The 20,842-nt window shown below is 44.7% G+C and overlaps 2 protein-coding genes across 9 annotated transcripts in view; one reads left to right on the top strand and one right to left on the bottom strand.

Moving 5' to 3' along the window:
- Window positions 1–10,926, top strand: part of LOC119953167 (cytochrome b-245 chaperone 1) — a 29,376-nt gene extending 18,450 nt beyond the window's left edge. For both annotated transcript variants that reach the window (XM_038777117.1, XM_038777116.1), the window contains 6 exons: window positions 62–211; window positions 1,430–1,471; window positions 3,630–3,703; window positions 5,803–5,899; window positions 7,119–7,263; window positions 9,434–10,926. In XM_038777117.1, coding sequence (XP_038633045.1) covers window positions 124–211; window positions 1,430–1,471; window positions 3,630–3,703; window positions 5,803–5,899; window positions 7,119–7,263; window positions 9,434–9,560 — 573 coding nt within the window. In that variant the 5' untranslated portion in view covers window positions 62–123 and the 3' untranslated portion in view covers window positions 9,561–10,926. The remainder of the gene's footprint in view (window positions 1–61; window positions 212–1,429; window positions 1,472–3,629; window positions 3,704–5,802; window positions 5,900–7,118; window positions 7,264–9,433) is intronic.
- Window positions 1–20,842, bottom strand: part of LOC119953164 (hexosaminidase D-like) — a 60,539-nt gene that overhangs the window by 292 nt on the left and 39,405 nt on the right. For 5 of the 7 annotated variants that reach the window (XM_038777101.1, XM_038777103.1, XM_038777102.1 and 2 more), the window contains exons 12-13: window positions 19,456–19,545; window positions 19,181–19,306 (exon numbers count right to left, since the gene is read on the bottom strand). In XM_038777101.1, coding sequence (XP_038633029.1) covers window positions 19,181–19,306; window positions 19,456–19,545 — 216 coding nt within the window. Of the gene's footprint in view, window positions 1–17,002; window positions 17,060–18,237; window positions 19,307–19,455; window positions 19,546–20,842 lie in introns of those variants that run through there. The other 2 variants (XM_038777106.1, XM_038777105.1) reach the window with 2 other exon arrangements.

Genomic DNA, 20,842 nt, shown 5'->3' with positions numbered 1-20,842 from the left:
TGCTTTTTATTACATTTCCTTTACAATTTTTCATTGTTGCCACTTTGTGTTTGAATTGCAGATCCATTTGCAAGCATCATTCAAGAATTGTAGCCCACATTTTGAGTTTTGCTTTTTGTAGAGATGGCTTACATGGTTGTTGAGGAGCGAACAGATTCGATCCTTCACCTAAAGAGATCTCCAGGTGTTAGGTCCTGGTCCGTGTTGGTTGGTGAGTCCGTAATAATGAAAGTGCCTTGCGTTGGTTGGTGACACATTCATTTCTGGATCGTAAAAGCATGGCTTCAAGTCCCAGAACCAGACGTCAGTGCAGTACTGAGCCAGTTCTGCCTTGTTGGTTGAGCTGTTTTGTGACTGATACATTTAAACCTGATCTGATTTACCTCTTCTACTAGTTCTGGTGAACATTATGGATTCCATGGGAAAGGGCAGCACGGTAGCATGGTGGTTAGCATAAATGCTTCACAGCTCCAGGGTCCCCGGTTCGATTCCCGGCTGGGTCACTGTCTGTGCGGAGTCTGCACGTCCTCCCCGTGTGTGCGTGGGTTTCCTCCGGGTGCTCCGGTTTCCTCCCACAGTCCAAAGATGTGCGGGTTAGGTGGATTGGCCATGCTAAATTGCCCGTAGCGTCCTAAAAAGTAAGGTTAAGGGGGGGTTGTTGGGTTACGGGTACAGGGTGGATACGTGGGTTTGAGTAGGGTGATCATTGCTCGGCACAACATTGAGGGCCGAAGGGCCTGTTCTGTGCTGTACTGTTCTATGTGCAGGTTAGGTGGATTGACCATGCTAAAAAAGAATTGGGTAATCTAAATTTAAAAAAAAAAAGGACAAAATGGATTCCTCAAGGAAGAGGGAGAATTTTCTGGATGTCTTGATCAACATTCCATCATTAACTAAAAAAAAATTAACTGGGGGCAGCGTGGTGGCACAGTGGGTTAGCCTGCACCCTCATGGCACTGAGGTCCCAGGTTCGATCCTGGCTCTGGGTCACTGTTCGTGTGGAGTTTGCACATTCTCCCCGTGTTTGCGTGGGTTTCGTCCCCGTAACCCAAAGATGTGCAGACTAGGTGGATTAGCCACGCTAAATTGCCCCTTAATTGGAAAAAAATTATTGGGTACTCAATTTAAAAAAAAAAGTTAACTGGTCATTTGTCTCCATATTGTCTCCAAGTGCAACATTTTCCTGCACATCTTAAAATGAATTCATTACTTATAAATGCCTTAATAAAAATATATATTAAAAAAATAATTAATTATGTGAAATCGTTTTGAGATGTATTGATTAAAATCTTTAACAATTATATATAATTAATGTTGGAAAGGTTGGTAGGTGAATTTAATGTAAATTACTGAAGGACGTCATGACGAAAGCTATACAAGTTCACAACAAAAATAGTTAACAGTGAAATTGTTCTTTTCTCTTCTGTAGGAATTGGTTCTATTGGTCTAGCTGCTGCTTACTACAGTTCAGGTAAGAAATGTCAGAGTATAATCATTTTGTATATTTCTCCTTTTACTAATTTAAAAACAATAAGTATATAGTTTCAACCATTCAGAGGCCATGGCGTAGTGGTATTGTCACTGGACGAATAATCCATCCACGACTCGGGGTCGAATCCTACCATGGCAGATGGTGAAATTTGAATTCAATTTTTAAAAAATCTGAATGTAGAGTCTAGTGATGACCATGAAACCATTGTCAATTGCTGTAAAAATCCATCTGGTTTACTAATGTCTTTAGGGAAGGAAATCTGTCTTTACCTGGTCTGGCCTACATGTGACTCCACAGCAGCGTGGTTGACTTCTAAATGCCCTCTGAAATGGCCCGACAAGCCACTCAGTTAAAGGGCAATTAGGGATGGGCAATAAATGATGGCTTTGTCATCGACGCTCTCATCCCATGAAATAATTAATAAACATTAGCAATCATCTCTCAACCTGGAAAGGTTAGGTCAATATGCAGAGGTGACGGATGGAATCCAAAAAGTTCAGTGTAAATTCACAAGATTTGGTAAAACAAGCAGAATGGAGAAATGTAAGAAATGTTTTGAGGAATATAAAGCAGGAAGAGATGTGAAGCTTTTGGCAGCTTGTTACAAATCACTCATTTGGTATTTGCAAACAGTGAAGGAACTAAAAATGTTAGGACATTCAATACCAAGGAGGTAATATTGAAGGTTTTTCTGACTTCAGCGGGCATAAACACATTTCATTTTCCTTCCAGTAATTTGAATGGCGTAAAGAAGGTTGGTTCTTTTGCATGCACTCTGGCTCACCTGCTTTTCTGATATTTGTTATGCCAAGTGATCTGGTGTGCCCGGAGCACAGGTCGAGATGATCCGCATTCACCCTTGTTCTCAAATTAATTGCAAAAGTGATAAACTGAATACATGCAGCATATCGAAGTACTGTCTGAGAGAAATCGATTGATCACTGCTGGGGAAATGAAGTTTTTGTTTGAACTTTATTCTCCCCCTCAGTCTTGAATTATTTGGCATGTCAAGGCTAGATTGTCCATTTAAGTTTACAATCCGTTACTGTATACTTCTGACAACACAGCATGCAGATTGCAGTTGTCAAAATTAACTATATACAAACTTGCTTGACGTGAAACAAAGCTTTTCAATCATTTATAAGATTGTGTACAGATTTCTAAATTCATCTAACTTTGCAACCTAAATTAGAAGTACAAGAGACGAGTTTTCATCCTCACTGGGCACAATTGAGCAAAATTAAGTATGAGCAAGTTGCAGTAATGCCTGATTTACATTTTATTGAAAGGAATATGCTAAAGATGGCAATTTTCTCCATTTATATTATGTAATAAATTTGGCTGAGCTCAGTAACGGCACAAAGAAAGATGCAGCAGTAAATGAGATAACAATGTACAGCACTTGTACTTTGCTCTGCAGCATTAGTTTGAAAAGGTTTAATTATCGTGTGCACAATATCTAAGAGCAAATGATGCTATTAGATCACTTGACGACAATTGATTTATTGGCAGTCAGATGTACAAGCAGCACAGAGGTTTCTGATCCTGGTTCAGTTTTCGAATAAAGTTGCGAACCAGAAGTTGTGCAATTTATACGGCGAGAAAGTAGGAAACCAAAATAGACTGTCAGTTCATCTGGACTAATCTTGGACTCTACCGAATGGTATAAATTTAAGCCTGGGTGCAGGACTTCTGAAAAGTACGTTGGCCTAAATCAAAGAGAGTGACTTATTGAACATAAGAGTACCTAATTTTGAGGTTCTAAAAACTAAAATATATTAGCTGTCATACCAAACTGTGTAAATATACCAGATGATCGGATGGTGTGACGATACATTTGATACGGTTATGGGGGCTGGTTTAGATCAGTTGGCTGGACAGCTGGTTTGCAATCGAGCGAGGCCAACAGCGCAGGTTCAATTCTGAGGTTATCCATCAAGGCCCCGCCTTCTCAACCATGCCCCTTGCCTGAGGTGTGGTGATTCTCGGGTTAAACCACCACCAGCCAGCTCTTCTCCTCAAAGGGGAAAGCAGCCTATGGTCATCTGGTACTATGGCGACTTTACTTACTTTTATAGTTTGATATGGGGCAGATATGAGAAATTTAACAATATTTATTTGTATCTGTTATTTGCAGACAGTTGGGCATGGAAGTTATTCTACATAGTGGGATGCTTATTTGTGGCTGTACAAAACCTGGAAGAATGGGAGGTAGGAAAGTATTTATATACTTAAAGCTTGCCTTCAGTATTAGGGGTATTACAGCCGTGACATCATGGGCCTCATGGTAGCATGGTGGTTAGCATCAATGCTTCACAGCTCCAGGGTCCCAGGTTCGATTCCCGGCTGGGTCACTGTCTGTGTGGAGTCTGCACGTCCTCCCTGTGTGTGCGTGGGTTTTCTCCGGGTGCTCCGGTTTCCTCCCACAGTCCAAAGATGTGCGGGTTAGGTGGATTGGCCATGCTAAATTGCCCGTAGTGTAAGGTTAATGGGGGGGATTGTTGGGTTATACGGGTTACGTGGGTTTAAGTAGGGTGATCATTGCTCGGCACAACATCGAGGGCCGAAGGGCCTGTTCTGTGCTGTACTGTTCTAAGTCTAAGACATAGCTCCATAGTTATAAATGATTTATTGGGATATTTATGGTTTATATATAATGTGACCCAAGTGTTCATTTTGAAGTTTCAAAATACGTTGTACCAAAGGAGCCTAAGATGGTGCCAAACTCACTTCTTACCTTTTGAGATGCTGATTATGCATGTTCCTGCCCTCCCAAGTTGTTGGCTTCACCGACAACAACTGCTCCCCTGGCAGTCACTACACTGCTGGATTCAAATGAATTGAGCTGTTCCAGACAATAGTTTCTGAATGCTGATTGGAAGGTCTTGACTATTATGTCTCCTTAATCAGTGTATATGGTAATGTATTACTGGACGAGTAATAAAATCCAGAAAAGGAGTTTGAATTCTGCACACAGCCTGAGAAACCTGATTCAATTTAATTGCCATTGGATCGTTGTTTTAATTTTAAAAAAATATTCGCAGTTCATTTAAGTTTCTTGAGGAAAGGAAACCTGTGTTTATCCATTCTGGCCAATAAGTAATTTCAATCTCCAATCAACAGAATTATCTCTTGACTGAGCTCTGAAGTGGCCTAACAAGTCTCAGTTTAGAAACTATCCATATTTGGGGATGGGTGACCAGTCCCGGCCTTGCCAGCAATCTGTGGCTGTACACCACATACTGGGAATGAATCAAAGTGTCAAATTGATGTGCTATGGGAGAGATATCATCTCGGTCATGTTCTTTGTCAGATCTAATTTGTATCTCCAGCAGCTTGTACGATTTGTGATTTTTAACCTCTTCTTACCCGAATTTAATTAGATAAATGTTCATTTGAATTAGTTCAAAATCGAAAATCTGAACGTGATGTGATTTCAAATCTTTTAAGTCTTTATGAATCTACCTGCTTGTATAATGTTTGCTAATATTTGATTCCTCCCAACCTACAGTTGAGATTCTGTCTGCCAAGATAATATTTAATAAGTTAATATAATGATCTGTATATAGGTGTATCAGTATATACATCTCGGTGTAGTTCAAGCGCTAGAGGGCACCACCAGTTCCCAATATAAATATCAGACCTCTGGGAATCTTGGTTAGTTAATAGTTAACTAATTGGGTAGTTAAGTATTAGCAGAGGAGAGCGATTGATCACCGCTCAAGGACAAATTTAGATTAGAGAAGTAGCATAAGGCCATGATTAGTTTATTCTAGATTATAGATTAATGTTTAATAGACTCAATCTTGCTTTACTAATAGGTATAGCTCTGTAGAGTGTGCAAACTCTATATTTAATTTAATCGTTATTCAATAAATCAGTTTTGCTTCAAGTTAAAGATTGGTAGTTTCTTTATAATCAACTCATCAGACCATTCTGGATTATGAGGCAGAGTAATGACGTATTACCACAAAGTGTAATATAACAGTTAATAGTTAAATAGAACATAGAACAGTACAGCACAGAACAGGCCCTTCGGCCCTCAATGTTGTGCCGAGCCATGATCACCCTACTCAAACCCACGTATGAGCTAACAAAAATGTTAGCTGAATATTGGCTAATGTCAGAAATTTAAATGGAAAAGCTCTAATGGCTTAATAATTCCAGAATGCGTCCATAAATATGATATAAAATAATAGGATTAAAAATTTGCATGCTGTTGAACACTGATTGGTAGGAAATAAGATTGTCATGTGAAGCTTTTGTTTTTTGATTTGTTTAATGCTAGTGTTTGTTTCCTGCTTTTTCAGGAAGTCATATTTGACAAGAATAAAGGGATTGCGGTTCTTAAAAATTTTAATCTTTATACAAGGATACTGACCATGTGGAGAAATGATCAAGAACAAGGTGAAGTTCAAATTTATATTTCCTACTGCAAACAAAACAATTAGGGTTAACTGGGGGGGGCTGGGCTGTGGTGACCAATTCTGAGCATGGTGGTAGAAACCTTAAAACAAAGCACGTTGAAGTGGGGTGAACAAGTACTCATTTTGTACTGAACAGGAATTAATACTTAATTCCTCCTCTATGGTTCGCCTGAGATCAACCAATGAACGTTTTTAAACTTTATCTCCAGGTTCGGTTTACCGCAAGACAAAGATTTGATCTTTAATGTCAAGACTAGCTTCTTAACATGAACCTTTGCACTAAGGTAGTAATCGCACTACAACACGAATAAACAGTCACTGATATTGCTGAAAAGAGAGACACGTTGGCGAAGCCTTTTGTCTTGCACTCAACAAGACAAATGCAAGAATGCCAAATTTCGAACAATCACAATTCCTACTGCAGTAAAAAAAGGGTGCTGATTCAAAGGGGAATTAATGGCTCATCAAGCTCCCAGGCATTTCAAGATGTGCAAGGTCTTTTGTTTACAGAGAAAAGTTCCCTGTGAATGTCACGTAAATGAGCCATGTTGTACGTTTGTTTGATCATAAATTGGTTGATCATGTAGCTAATCGAGCATTCAGGGTTGTTTAGGTACATTGTCCAATTGCAGCATCACATCTTTTTAGGTTTTGTAAGAGTGGGCTGGTTAAGTATAATCTGTACTCTGCCTATTGCAGACAATGGAAGGAACATAATGTTTAATTCTATCATCCAATCACTCAGCCTACCTATCTGGCATCGCACAGGCACTAAAGTTAACACGTGCTGTTGCTCAATTGTGTGGTAGGGAGAACATCTTTGAGACTGATGGCAGCATTCCATTAATGGAAAATACCATGTACAGTGGCAGCATAAAGTGACTTTTAGATACTTTTTCTTTCCAGGGTGATTGAGATATGCTGGGTACTTCACGAGTCCAAAAGGTGGTGGCTTTTGGCCCATTTTGTGAGGTTGCTTGATACAAAATGAACAATGATCTGATCAGGACAGCCATAGTCCTGCAGGATAGTTTTGCGCTCTACTTCTGTGTCACTACCTCTGCACTGACTACAACTACTGATATGCCACCTCCCCTCTATTTTAGTGAAGTGTATTCATGTAATATTGATTTGTCTACTTTTTGTGTAATATTCTCTTTGTTAGCTCCATTTCAGTAACTGAGGTGTTCCATTTCTAGTGGTAGCACAGCTTCAGCATATTCGTGCTGTTACAGTAGATGAGGAGAAAGTCCGCTATTTGGGTAAAGGTTACATGGTCGTACTACGGTTTGCAACTGGGTTTTCACACCCGCTGACCCAAAGCGCAGTGCTAAGTAATAGAAGGTAAGTAATTGAACTCTTAAATTTCTTGTTGCAACTTTGTCCGTAGTCAATTTGAGAAGCACATAACCCAATTCATGCTTACTTTATGGAGTTAGAAAATCCAATAATTTTTTTTTTCTAACTTTAGAGTACCCAATTCATTTTATCCAATTAAGGGGCAATTTTAGCGTGGCCAATCCACCTAGCCTGCACATTTTTGGGTTGTGGGGGGGAAACCCACACAAACACGGGGAGAATGTGCAAACTCCACACGGACAGTGACCCAGAGCCGGGATCGAACCTGGGACCTCGGCGCCGTGAGGCCACAGTGCTACCACTGCGCCACCATGCTGCCCGAAAATCAAATATTTTGCCGTTTAAACAATTGTACCAGTATTAATGTTATACACAAGAATGAATCGGTCCTTTTTAATTTGGAAATGTTTCTCTGCTTATTCCAAGCCCAGCATCTCCTGTGGTGCAACTGATGAACGTATGCTACACATTGTCCACAGGAGCAAATATATCTCACATTTTATAAAATCCGAAAACTGGAACATTTCCCCTACTTTCAATATTGGTTTGGTTGCCTAAAAGGGCATATTGTTCCCCTTCATAAAATTCAAGTCACCAGTGCAGAAATGCATCCTTATGGGCAAGATCTTCCAGTCCCACTGACTACGGAGCACCGCCGTGGGTTTCCCGGCAGCGTGGGTTGGATTCCAATGAGAAATCCCACTGACCGTGGCGGGACCTGAAGATCCCACCTTCGGCCAATGGTGTGCCACCAAGAAACACTTCGAGGGAGACCAGAGAATCTCACCCGATTTATCTTGCGAAAAACTGTAATTTTAAAAAGCGTTTTCAAAAATTAACACTGATGATGCTCTGAGTTCATGATTTTCCACACTGTGTTACCGTGGAAGTGTCAGCCTGAAGCCATGGGTCATCTCCCACCACCCTCCTGACTATAGGAAAGAAGGGAAACATTTTAGCCTGCTGTTATGCATCCTTTAACTGAAGACATGGCCTGAGAAACCTGGGAGCAAACCACAAACTCCTCTGGCAAAATATAAAATTAAGACTAGGCAAATTTTACAAGGGGAAAATGAAACATCAATTGGTTTGGTAATGGAAAGAAAGCCCTTTTTTCTCTTTTTACAAAAATTCAGCAATATTCCAAAGCACTTTCCATACAATAAATTATTTTGAGTAGTCGCTATTACCATGCAAGGGAAATTAAACCGGAGATAAAATTTTTCCACTTCTCCAGATAAATATGGATTCAAATCTGAGGGATGCCCATCACTACTTTGCCTGCAACGTTTCATGCTGTTGAGCTGATGTTCTTCAATGATGTGACTTTCTGGGAGCATGGGGGAAGAGGAGGGAAATGGCCCGGTTGACATGTATTACTGCTCAGTGTACGTTTGACACCAGGGCCCAGATCTTCCAATCTCCAGATCGTTGGAGACATGACCCATGATCCCTGGAAGTTCTGATGCACTGATCTGGTGGGGAATTGCACGGGAAGTTTTGGACAGTCCCAACTAACTTACCTGAATAGGTACCCAGGAAATGTTGGACAGAAAAATCCTAGTTTTGTTCCTGGGTAAATATAAAATTACACCCCCTCCCCATCACATAACTATATATCTGCCTCATCCACCAACTCATTAAGAAGGCACAGAGTTAGCAGGGATGCCTCACAGCACCGGGGACGCGGGTTCGATAACTACCTTGGGTGACTGTGTGGAGTTTGCACGTTCTCCGTGTCTGCGCGGGTTTCCTCCAGCTGTCCAAAGATGTGCAGGTTAGGTGGATTGGTCATGCTAAACTGCCCCATAGCGTCAAAGCTGTAGATGAGGTGGGGTTTTGGGGTTAGGGAGTGGGACTAGGTGGGGTGCTCTTTCGGTGGGTCGGTGCAGACTTGATGGGCCGAATGGCCTCTTGCGCTGTGAGGATTCCATGAATCTATAATTTGCTAACACCCTGAGAACCTTTTGAACATTTAACAGGATATAGCAGTTGTACCTTTTTAAAAAGCTGCTTTGACAAAGAGTAATCCAGACTCTTCACGGATGCTGTCAGAGCTGCTGAGATTGTCCAGTATTTTCTGTTTTCGTGTGTGGAAAATTTTGGCCCAGCTCTGTATTTCTAACTTTGTCTTGTGTTTTCTTCCCTTTTGCAGTGACGTTGATGCTGTAGCAAAACTTATAACTAACTTTCTAAACCTTGACAAACCGTCTTTTGATGATAAGCCGGGATTGGCTGCAAACAGCAGTGATGGCACCAGCAGTGACGATGAAAAAAACTGATTATTAACAGAGGAAGCATTTCATGAATATTTAAGGACACAACCAAAATAAATTCAGGGCTTTTGAAGCCTGAACTGTTCTGGAAAACTAGTTGTGAAAACTGCACAGGGATCAATCGATGTTGAACTCTTAACAACACACTGCATGCTGAACATCTCTGCTAGTGAAATAACAAAATTCTAACTTTCACATTCCAGTGTTACTAACTTGAACTACTTGCCTTGAAAGAAAACTTTTATTGTACATCTGATCAAAATTATAACCTGTAAGAAATAATAGCTAGCTACTTCGGGAATACTGGACTGAGAACCTTGTTTATGTTCTGACTTTGTCCTTACAACTGCAAACTTTCTGTTCATAGTCCATTTTCAATTCACTTTGTTTTCTCTTTGGGGTTTTTCGTAAAAGGAATTTTCATACAATTGTTTTCTTTGCAGGTGAAATAATACAATGCAATGGTAGATATGATCTGTATATTTAAGCAAAAACTAGAACATGGAGGAAGAAGAATAGTTAGTGATTAAATGCTAAAACCAAGTGTTTAAAAAAAAAAAGGGTGGTTGGATAAATACATTTTATGCACCTGTTGCCTTATGGGTTTATTTTCTAGCAGGGCTAAAAGACTTTTTGAAGGCGGTTAAATACTGAACATCCTGTAAGGAAGATATTTCATAAGGGAGAGGTGATTTGGGCCATTGTTTTGAAGTGTTGGGGATGGGCCTACTGTGGATGCTGGGACACTTTTGAGGAGTAACCCACCTCCTGCCTCCCCAAAGCTTGTCCACCATCTACCATCAGACAGGGGTGCAATGGAATATTTGCCTGAATGAGTTGGCATATCCAACTACACCTCCAGCAGCTTGACACCATCTAGGATAAAGTGGCCGGCTTGATCGGCACCCCCTCCGCAAGATTAAACATTCATCCCCTCCACTGAAACAGTGGCAGTAGTGCACCACCTACGAGGCGCAGAGCAACCACTTGCCAAGCTGCCTTTGACAGCACTGTCCAAATCCGCAATGTCTTGAAGGACGAGGGCAGCGGATGTGTGGGAACGCCACCACCTGCAAGTTCCCCTCCAAGCCACGTACCATCCTGAATTGGAACGTCATCACCGTTCCTTCACCGGTCACTGGGTCAAAAATCTGGAATTCCCTTCCCAACAGCACTTTGGGTGTACCTTACACCACATAGGCTGCTGCAGGTGATGAAGAAGGTGGCACACTACCACATTTAAGGGCGATCCGAGATGGGTAACATGCTAACCTTGCCAGCAACACTCCTATCCTATGGAAAAAAGAAACAGATGTACTGTAAATTACAACCACTCCCTGCAGAGGGGAGAATAAAACTCTGGCTTGATGAATGTGTGTTTGTCAATAATGGCTTAATCTATCCCTTTTGGCAGAGATGTGAAAATTATTTTTGATCTTAAATAGGTAGATACAGCTTCACATTTGACACATGCTACTAATACTTATGCTGAGGAGAAGCATGAAATTAATAATGTAGGAACTTGGCAGCCAAGAGTCTGGGGTCACTAGTTTTCAGGTCATAAAAGCCTCGCACCTATATAGAACATACAGTGCAGAAGGAGGCCATTTGGCCCATCAAGTCTGCACCGACCCACTTAAGCCCTCACTTCCACCCTACCCCTGTAACCAAATAACCCCTCCTTTTTGGACATTAAGGACAATTTAGCATGGCTAATCCACCTCACGTGCACTATAGGATTGAGGAATGGAGTAATTGGCTCCTGAGCTCAATTGTTCACATACTGCCAGAAGAGCTGAATCTCCAGCAGTCTAGGCTGCTCGGAAATTGAACTGCCCGAAAATCCGAGTTGACTGTGAGGCTCCACTCGTTTTCCAGCGTTTCAATCAAATATGTGAAACATGACACTCCGATTTCATTTGAAAATGGTGCAATAGTAAAGATACTTCATACTCTTTGCCAAAATGTCAATGCCACCACAGAAATTGCAGTTTAAAGTATTCAAATGCTTGTTGGATCTGGCTTGGGTTTGCAGGATACATACTGAAATAAGCGAGTGTTGCTACTTTCCATTTTATGGAAGCTGCTCACCAACATTGTGTCCCCATCCCAACTCACGGTTTATCTCATCCCTCTCCACTCACATTTCCAGTCCATCTCCCAGCCTGTCCTCTCTCTGCTTCACTTTGTTGGAGTTAGTTAACCCCTTGACTAAATACTTACTTGGTCTTGTCTCCCTGTTTGCAATGTCATGAAAGATTGATTTCTTTAAAATATTTAAAGTCGGACTTCCGGTGGCGGCGATGTCGGAGTGAGCCGCACATTCGGCGGGCGCTCACTCCGGCGGGCGTTTAGGGGCTGATTCCCCGCGATAGCAGGACCACGGACCTGAAGGAAGGTGGCAGCGAAAGTGCTGAGGGGCGGGCTGCGGCACATGGAACAGCGGGAGTCCAGGAGGCAGAAGAAGAGAGAAAAAGGGGCAGAGTCAAGGACCTGAAGAAACTTACCTGGAACCTAAGATGGCGGACACACGGGCCCCGGACTCAGCAATCCAGCAGGCGCTGGATAACATGCTCCAGGTAATGAAGTCCAGTTTTGAAGCGCTGAAGCGGGACAGCTTGGACCCAATCCAGAAAGCGGTGGATCAGCTGAACCAGAGGCTGGATGCGCAAGATGTTAAAGTTAAGGAGCTGGGAGAGGCGGTGGAGGAGCAGGCGGATGCGCAGACGGTTGCAGCGCTAGAAGTTGACGGGCTGAAGGAGCGGCAGAGAAGACTGCTGGACAGAGTGGAGGAGCTGGAGAATAGAGCCCGCAGGAACAACCTGAGGATGGTCGGCCTCCCGGAGGGGGCTGAGGGAGCTGATGCCACAGCGTTTGTAGCAGACCTATTGATGCAGCTGATGGGGGCCGAAGCCTTTCCGCGACCGCTGGAGCTGGAGGGGTCATACAGAGTGCAGGGGTGGCCGGGCGGACTCCCCCCCCCCCCCCCCCCCCCGCCCGATGGTGATTAGGTTCCACAGGTTCGTGGACGAGGAGCGGGTGCTGCGGTGGGCAAAGAGCGCCAGGAGCAGCGCGTGGAACAACAGTGTCCTCCGCATTTACCAGGACCTAAGCCAGGAGGTGGCTCGGCGGCGAGCAGCCTTTAAGAATGTCAAGGAGGTGCTGTTCAAGAAGCACGTGAAGTTTGGTCTGCTGTTCCCGGCTCGTTTATGGGTCACTCACCAGGGTCAGCACCACTACTTCTCCGAGCCTGAAGAAGCGATGGACTTTGCGAGGGATCAGGGGCTGGTCCCGAAAAGAGGCCCCACGGACGTGAATTAGGGCCTGAGGACTACCGTAGGAAGGTACGCCGAATGGGCCTGGACTGCTGGTCAACGGTTTGCTGGGTCAAAGGTGCCCAGCGGAATATTTGGGGCTCCTTCCTTTGTTCATGGACATTGGTTTGGGGTTTGTTTTTTTTTCTCTCGTGTTTTTGTTTTTCCCTCTTTTCTGTTTTTTCCTTTTGTACTTTTTATGCAGATTTGTACTTTTTGTGCAGCACGCGGAGGACACTGGAGCTGGCACGGTAACGAAGGGGGTCCAAGGACGTGAGTTGGGGGTTTTTTTGATGTCCATGCCTTCCTGTGCCAGTGAGTTTGCTCCAGTGGGTTGGAGAGGGGGATGGGGCGCCGGGGAGTGGGGAGGAGGACGGGGAAACAATGGGAATGAGACAGGAAGGCGCCGGAGTGTTGAGTCACCGGGCTAGCAGATCGGTTAGTCAGGGGAGTCAGGTGGGGGGTGGGAGATCACAGCCAAGGGATGGTGGGGGTATCGGGGGATGTTGTTGGGGGGGGGGGGGGACTTTAACATGGTCCTTGACCCGGCTTTGGATCGGTCGTGTCCCAGGACGGGTAGACTCCCAGCAATGGCAAGGGAGCTGAAAGGGTTTATGGAGCAAATGGGGGCAATGGACCCCTGGAGAGATAGACAGCTGACAGGAAGGGGCTACTCGTTTTACTCGCACATCCATAAAGTATATTCTAGGATAGATTTCTTCGTACTAAGCAGGGATTGTATAGGGGAGGTAAAGAACACAGAATATTCGGCAATTACTATCTCAGACCATGCCCCGCACTGGGTAGACCTGCAGATCGGGGGGGCGAGCTACCAACGCCCGCAATGGAGGCTAGACGTGGGACTGCTGTCGGAGGAGGGGATCTGTGAGAGGCTTCGGAGGTCTATGCAAAATTATCTGCAGGCGAATGACAGGGGGGAGGTCTCAGCGACGACCCTGTGGGAGGCGCTAAATGCAGTAGTGCGGGGGGAGCTGATTTCAATTGGGGCCCACATAGCCAAGGCAGACAGGGCAGAGATGGATAGATTGGTCAGGGAAATAGGTCAGATAGATGAAGAGCACGCGGAGTCCCCGGGGGAGGTTTTACTCGAAGAGGCAGACTACAGGCGGAACTGGGGGCACTATCCACGAGTAGGGCCGTGGAACAGCTTAGGCGAGGGGCGTGGTGTACGAGCATGGGGAAAAGGCTAGCAGACTGTTAGCGCAGCAACTCAGGAGGAGGGAGGCGGCCAAGGAAATAAGTAGAATGATGGATGGGGAGGGGCGCAAAGTGGAGGACCCGGCAGGATTGAATAAGGTATTCCGGGACTTCTATCGCATGCTGTGTACTTTGGAGCCGTTGGAAGAACCGGAGGAGATTAAAAGGTTTCTGGACGGGTTAACATTCCCAACGGTAAGGGGGGGGGGGGGCGAGTGGATGAGCTGGGGGGCCCGATTAGAGTGGAGGAGGTATTGGGGGGCCTAAAGGCCATGCAGTCGGGGAAGTCCCCGGGGCCGGATGGATACCCAGTAGAGTTTTATAGTAAGTTCTCTGAGCTGGTGGGCCCGGTCTTGGCGAGGGTTTTCAATGAGGCAAGGGACAGAGGGAACCTGCCGCCGCCAATGTCGCAAGCCACTATATCACTGATATTGAAGCGGGGTAAAGACCTGGAGGCGTGCGGGTCCTACAGGCCAATCTCCCTGATTAATGTTGACGCCAAGCTCCTGGCAAAGGTACTGGCGGTTAGAATGGAGCACTGCGTACCGGAGGTGATTGGGGAGGACCAAACTGGGTTCGTGAAAGGTAGGCAGCTGGCGGCCAACCTGAGAAGATTACTTAATGTGATAATAATACCCCCGGCGGGCAGGGAGGTGGAGGTAGTGGCGGCGATGGACGCCGAGAAGGCCTTTGACCGGGTGGAGTGGGATTATCTATGGGAGGTGCTCGGACGTTTTGGGTTCGGGGAGGGACTGGTGGATTGGATCAAATTATTATATCAGGCCCCGAAGGCCAGCGTCAGGACTAAGAGAAGTGTCGGAGTACTTTAGGCTGTACCGAGGGACCAGACAGGGCTGCCCGCTCTCCCCGCTGCTGTTTGCGCTGGCCATAGAGCGTTGAGAGCCGCAGAGGGATGGAAGGGGATGGTGAGGGGCGGGGTAGAACATAGGGTCTCTCTTTACGCAGCCGACCTGCTCCTGTACGTGTCGGACCCAGTGGCCGGGATGGGAAGTATACTGGGAATGTTGAGGAAGTTTGGCCAGTTTTCAGGATACAAATTAAATACGGCCAAGAGTGAAATGTTTGTGGTACAGACAAGGGGCCAGGAGAACAGATTGAGAAGGCTACCGATTAGGCTGGTTGAGGAAAATTTCCGGTATTTGGGAATCCAGGTGGCGCGAGACTGGGGCAGGCTGCACAAGTTAAATTTGGCCAGGGTGGTGGAGCAAATGAAGGGAGAGTTTTGGAGATGGGATGCACTCCCGCTGTTGCTGGCAGGGAGGGTGCAGACTGTGAAGGTGACAATCCTCCCTAGATTTCTGTTTGTTTTTCAGTGCCTCACGATCTTTGTCCCACAGTCCTTCTTCAAAAGAGTTAACAGGACGATCGTGAGCTTTGTCTGGGCGGGAAAATCCCCGCGGGTGAAGAAGGCGATGCTGGAGAGGAACCGCAGCGAGGGAGGGCTGGCTTTGCCGAGTCTGATTAATTATTACTGGGCGGCCAACATCGCAATGATAAGCAAGTGGATGGTGGGTACGGGGTCTATCTGGGAGCGGGTGGAGGCGGCTTCGTGCAGGGGCTCCAGCTTGGCAGCCCTGGTCACGGCTCCTCTACCGCTGCCGCCGTCCAGGTACTCCACCAGCCCGGTAGTGGTGGCGACCCTGTGGATATGGGGCCAGTGGAGGAGGCATGTAGGGGAGACGGGGGTGTCGGTTTGGGCGCCAATCTGCGACAACCATCGGTTTGCCCCCAGGAGTATGGATGGGGGGCTTTCGAGCATAGCGGCGGTGGGAAGGGTGGGTGATATGTTCCTGGAAGGGAGATTTGCGAGTTTGAGGAGAAATTTGGGTTGGTAAGGGGAAATGATTTTAGGTACCTACAGTTGCGGGACTTTGTTCGTAGACAGGTCCCATCTTTCCCACGCCTCCCGCTAATGGGGATCCAAGACAGAACAGTCTCTACGGGGGAAGAAGGGGAGGGTAGAGTCTCTGATATTTATAAGGTGCTCATGAGGAAGGGTCCCAGACGGAGGAACTGAAACTTAAATGGGAGGAGGAGCTAGGCGGGGAAATGGAGGACGGGCTGTGGGCAGAGGCTCTGAGTAGGGTAAATGCGAACGCGACATGTGCCAGGCTTGGGCTGATTCAGTTTAAGGTCATTCACCGGGCCCACATTACGGTGGCTCGGATGAGCAAATTCTTTGGGATAGAGGACAAATGCGCTAGGTGCGCGGGAGGGCCAGTGAACCACGTTCACATGTTTTGGGCATACCCTAAGCTTAGGGGGTACTGGGAGGGATTTGCGGGCGTCATGTCCCGGGTGCTAAAAACAAGGGTGGCGATGGGTCCAGGGGTGGCAATTTTTGGGGTTTCGGGAGTCCAGGGGGAGAAAGAGGCCGATGTTTTGGCCTTTGCTTCCCTGATAGCCCGGCGACGAATACTATTGGCGTGGAGGGACTCAAACCCCCCGAACACTGAGTGGTGGCTTGCGGACATGTCGAGTTTCCTGGGTATGGAATAAATTAAGTTCGCCTTGACGGGATCTGTACAGGGGTTCGCCCGGAGGTGGCAACCATTTATTCACTTCTTTGCGGGAGAGTGAGCGGGGCGGGGGGGTATAGAGAGAGAGTAGAGTAGGAGGGATAAAATGGCGGGTAGTACCGGTGGGAGAGGAGCGGGCTTGTGCAGTATGTTACGATTGAAGTATTGAATGTACGTGGTTGTTTGCACATTTTTGCTTGCTTTCTGTTGATGTCTTTCTGTTGATGTCTGTAACTGTTTACAAAGCCAAAATCTACCTCAATAAAATTGTTTATTTAAAAAAAAAATATTTAAAGTCCAGTCCAACATGATTAGGTTAGCCAAATGTAGATTAATGTTGTGCAGAATAGTGGCTGGATGGTTTAATCTATCATACCTTTTACTCTGCATCCATCAACCACTATTCATCTTCTTTACAGTCAGGCTTCTTCTCCTGCATGTAATTCAAATTCAGATAAAAAGCCACTTACAATTGACACTTGAAGCAAATTCTGTTCAATGAGGATATTTCTCAAGCCTCGATGCGATTCCAGTTTTAGAAAACTTAACATCCTGGAATTACTTACCTAACACCAACAATCATGAGGACTGCAGTGGTTGAAGAAGGTCCTGCCAGTACCACAGCCTTCCCAGACCAACACCTGCAGCCTCAGAAGCATCACCCAGCTACTGCTAACCAATAAAAAATGTGCTGTAGTAAAATACAGGATGGAGACAAGGGTACGCACTTGTGGTGCCTTGCATGCCATGCTCCAAAACTGCCTGTGTGTCTGAGAGACAATAATGTGTCCTGGTGCTATATCCCAGGAAGAAACATTTCTTAGGCGCCTCCCAGCAGCCATTTTCACAATGAAAAAGGGTCTTGTGTTAGATTATCTACATGTCTACAACAAAATTGTACAGAATCCTCAATATACAGAAATAACTTGATTGAAAGATGGGACAATACTAGAAGTGTAAATTAGGCTAATAAATTAGGTTTTTGACTTTATTATGAAGTTAATGTTGGTAAGTTTATATTTAGAGCATGATTCAACGGGACAAAGAGTCCCATGTTTGGCGGGGTGTTTCTCCGCACCTGCAGCATTCTGTCGAGGCCACACTTGCAGCATTTCCTGCACTGCTGAGCTCAGCGCGCCAGTACAGGAAGAATACTTGTGGATCGGGGCACCATTTTAAAAGGCCACGCCGATCTTTCGACGCCCCCCCCCCCCCAACCCCCCAACTTTTGCCTCTTCCGAGGTCCTCGAGCCCCCCCACCCCGTTCTCAGATCCACAGATTGAGACATTCCGTGAGATTCAACAACCTCATCGCATCACCAAGTCGGGTGCGATGAGGCCGGTAAACTGAGCCCTTAGTGCTCCTGGCTCCCTCCATTTTGCTTCATTCCAGCCTTCTGGGCAAATGATCCACTCTCATACTGCTATTATTTTTAAAACCAAAAATCCTACATTGATATTTTATAAATTTTTCAGCTATCACTTATTTGTACAAAATTATTTGCACCGTGGTAAACACTTCAGATTGCAGGAATAATTTGTGGCAATGAAATAGAACTTCGTTGTTGAGGCATGTGATGGAAATGTAACTAAGCAATTTAGTCCAATAAGTTGTATTCAACCAATTTATTCGCTCACATTTTCTTTTCAACCTGAAATCTTAACATTTGTTTTGACTATTCAGGTCAAATCTAAACTGAATGTTTAATAAAACAATATGTAGGATAATGAAAAAAAAAACATAACACTTTTAATAATTAAGTCAGTACAACATTTGCATCAACATTTCAGTTGAACAGTATTGAGCAGAATGGTCCATATTAGAATGCAAGCTATTCCCTGTTGCTGACTTTCATGTTAATTACACTTGAAATAAAATAATACATTTCTAAATAAGCCAAAGGGAGCAACTTTATCCACTGATTTGCAATGTTTTATAAAGTGGCTTGGCTTTGGAAGTTATAGGGATAAGTACGGACTGGGACCAACTACATTGTAAAGGAATAGTGGAGCAGGCTCAGAGGGCCAAGTAATGGTCTCCTGCACCTGTTTTTCCTGTTCTTCAAGAGAACTAAGCTGCTCATTGCTCACAATAGTGTGCTGCTGGGACCAGATGCGGCTGTGTCAGAATTGAATTGTGGAGTGGAAGTGGTCATCTGAAGCCCCACATCCCACCAAACAGGAGACTGAACACAGTGGGCGGGGGTCTCTGGTCTCTTCTGTGGCAGGACCCACTGTGAGCGAGAAAGGAAAATTTGACATTCCAGTCTAAAATCCCAGCCGCGAACGAGGACAGAAGATTTCGGCCAGTACGTTCGGATGGATTGGGCTTAATGAACTAAATGCCCTCTTCTCGTTTCACGCCAAATCTCACACTCTTGTTAATTACCATGTGGCTGGATTTACCTTGAATGAAGCTAATTATAAATCAGCAAGGAAGGTCATACTTTCAAATTAAACACTTCAACGTTATTTTCTTAAAAGGCACTTGATTTAATTACATTTTTAGATTAAGTTCCCTGACGCCAAAGTTTCATCCATGTCTTGCACAAACCTTTGCAACCTTGTTAAGGTTGAGTTAATGTTTTCTTCTCTCCATTCTTCCACTGTATCTGGATAATAGATTTTTTCCAGTGCTGTACTCAGCTCATATATGGCGGTCTCCCAATTTGCAAGGATGCTGAAAGAGGATCATTAGCCATTATTACTCCATCACAGTCTTATATCAGATAAGTCTCTTGATTTTAGATCCAAACTCCATAATCAACCTTAAAGTGTTTTGGTGCATATGTAAGATACAGATATATTGCTAACGCAATGCAATCATACCTTCTGACCTCTCCTTCAAAATGCCGGATCATAATCGGGTGAACAAACTTCTTTTTCCTGTGGTAGTTACTGAACCATCCCTTTATGTACCTAATCGGGGAAAAGAAGCGAGAGGATTGAAAGGTATTTTGTACCGTTATTAAACTTCACTTTGGCGTTACATTTTCTCAAATAACAAAAGAACTTGCATTTATATACCATTTTCACATTGTGAAGAGCTTTCAGGGCACTTCATGGACTATGAAATATTTTTGAAGTGTTGTCGCTATTGTTAAGTGGGCTGCAGTGGCAGCCAAATTGTGCAAAGCAGTTTCCACAAACAATAAGATAAATGACAGGATCATCTGATTGAGGGATAAATGGTGTCAGGCGACCTGTTTCAGTCTATTATGTCTTCAGGTAGTTCAGGATATTTTACATCCATCTAAGCAGGCATATGGGGCCTCAGTTCAATGCCTGATCCAAAAGACAATGTAACACTCCTAACGTGCTCTGAATTGCCAACCTAGATCATATGATCAAGGCTTTGGAGTGGGGCTTGAGCCCAAGGCCTTGCAATTCAAGAGATGCATTTTGAATGATAGAGATTTTGATCAAACATTTAAATTTAGACTACCAATTCATTTTTTCCAATTGAGGGGCAATTTAGCAAAGCCAATCCACCTAGCCTGCACATCTTTGGGTTGTGGGGGCGAAACCCACGCAAACAAGGGGAGAATGTGCAAACTTCACACGGACAGTGACCTGGAGCTGGGATCGAACCTGGGACCTCGGCGCGGTGAGGCAGCAGGGAGGTTTCGCTCAAACATATGCAATTTTTGGGTATTATTTCCATGTTCGTTCATGTCACAATTTTTCCCAAATTGTTCCCAATTGCTGTTGTTATGATGGCTGAAATTGGACAAATGATGAATATGTGCCTTAAACTGTGTCTACTTGAAACGTCTGCCTTAATGTTCAGAGAAAGTGTTGGCAAAGGTACGGTTAATGTTTGACATCAATTGGTGATTAAAAAAAGCAATAAACTTAACATTATGCAAAATATTAGCCAAGCTAAAGCCATAATTAAACAGCAATTGATATTTATACTCCAATTCATATTCAGGAAATAATAACTGCGAAATCAAATTTTTCAAAAGACAAATTGTGAAATAATGTGGAAACGGAAGTGTAGCCTGATGGGTATTCATAAAGACACCAGCAAAGCCTGATGGTTAAAAGAGCTAACTCTGTATCAGGCTAAGACCTATAGGAGCAGCAAGTGTGTGGGGTGGGGGGGCTCTGCAGTGAAGAATATGGGCCGGGATTCTCCCCTACCCGGCAGGGCGGGGGGTCGAGGCGGGATGGAGTGGCATGAACCACTCCGGCGTCGGGCCGCCCCAAAAGG

Source organism: Scyliorhinus canicula, chromosome 18, assembly GCF_902713615.1.
Source record: "Scyliorhinus canicula chromosome 18, sScyCan1.1, whole genome shotgun sequence".
NCBI classification, from domain to species: domain Eukaryota; kingdom Metazoa; phylum Chordata; class Chondrichthyes; order Carcharhiniformes; family Scyliorhinidae; genus Scyliorhinus; species Scyliorhinus canicula.
This window is presented reverse-complemented; position numbering and strand designations above follow the sequence as displayed.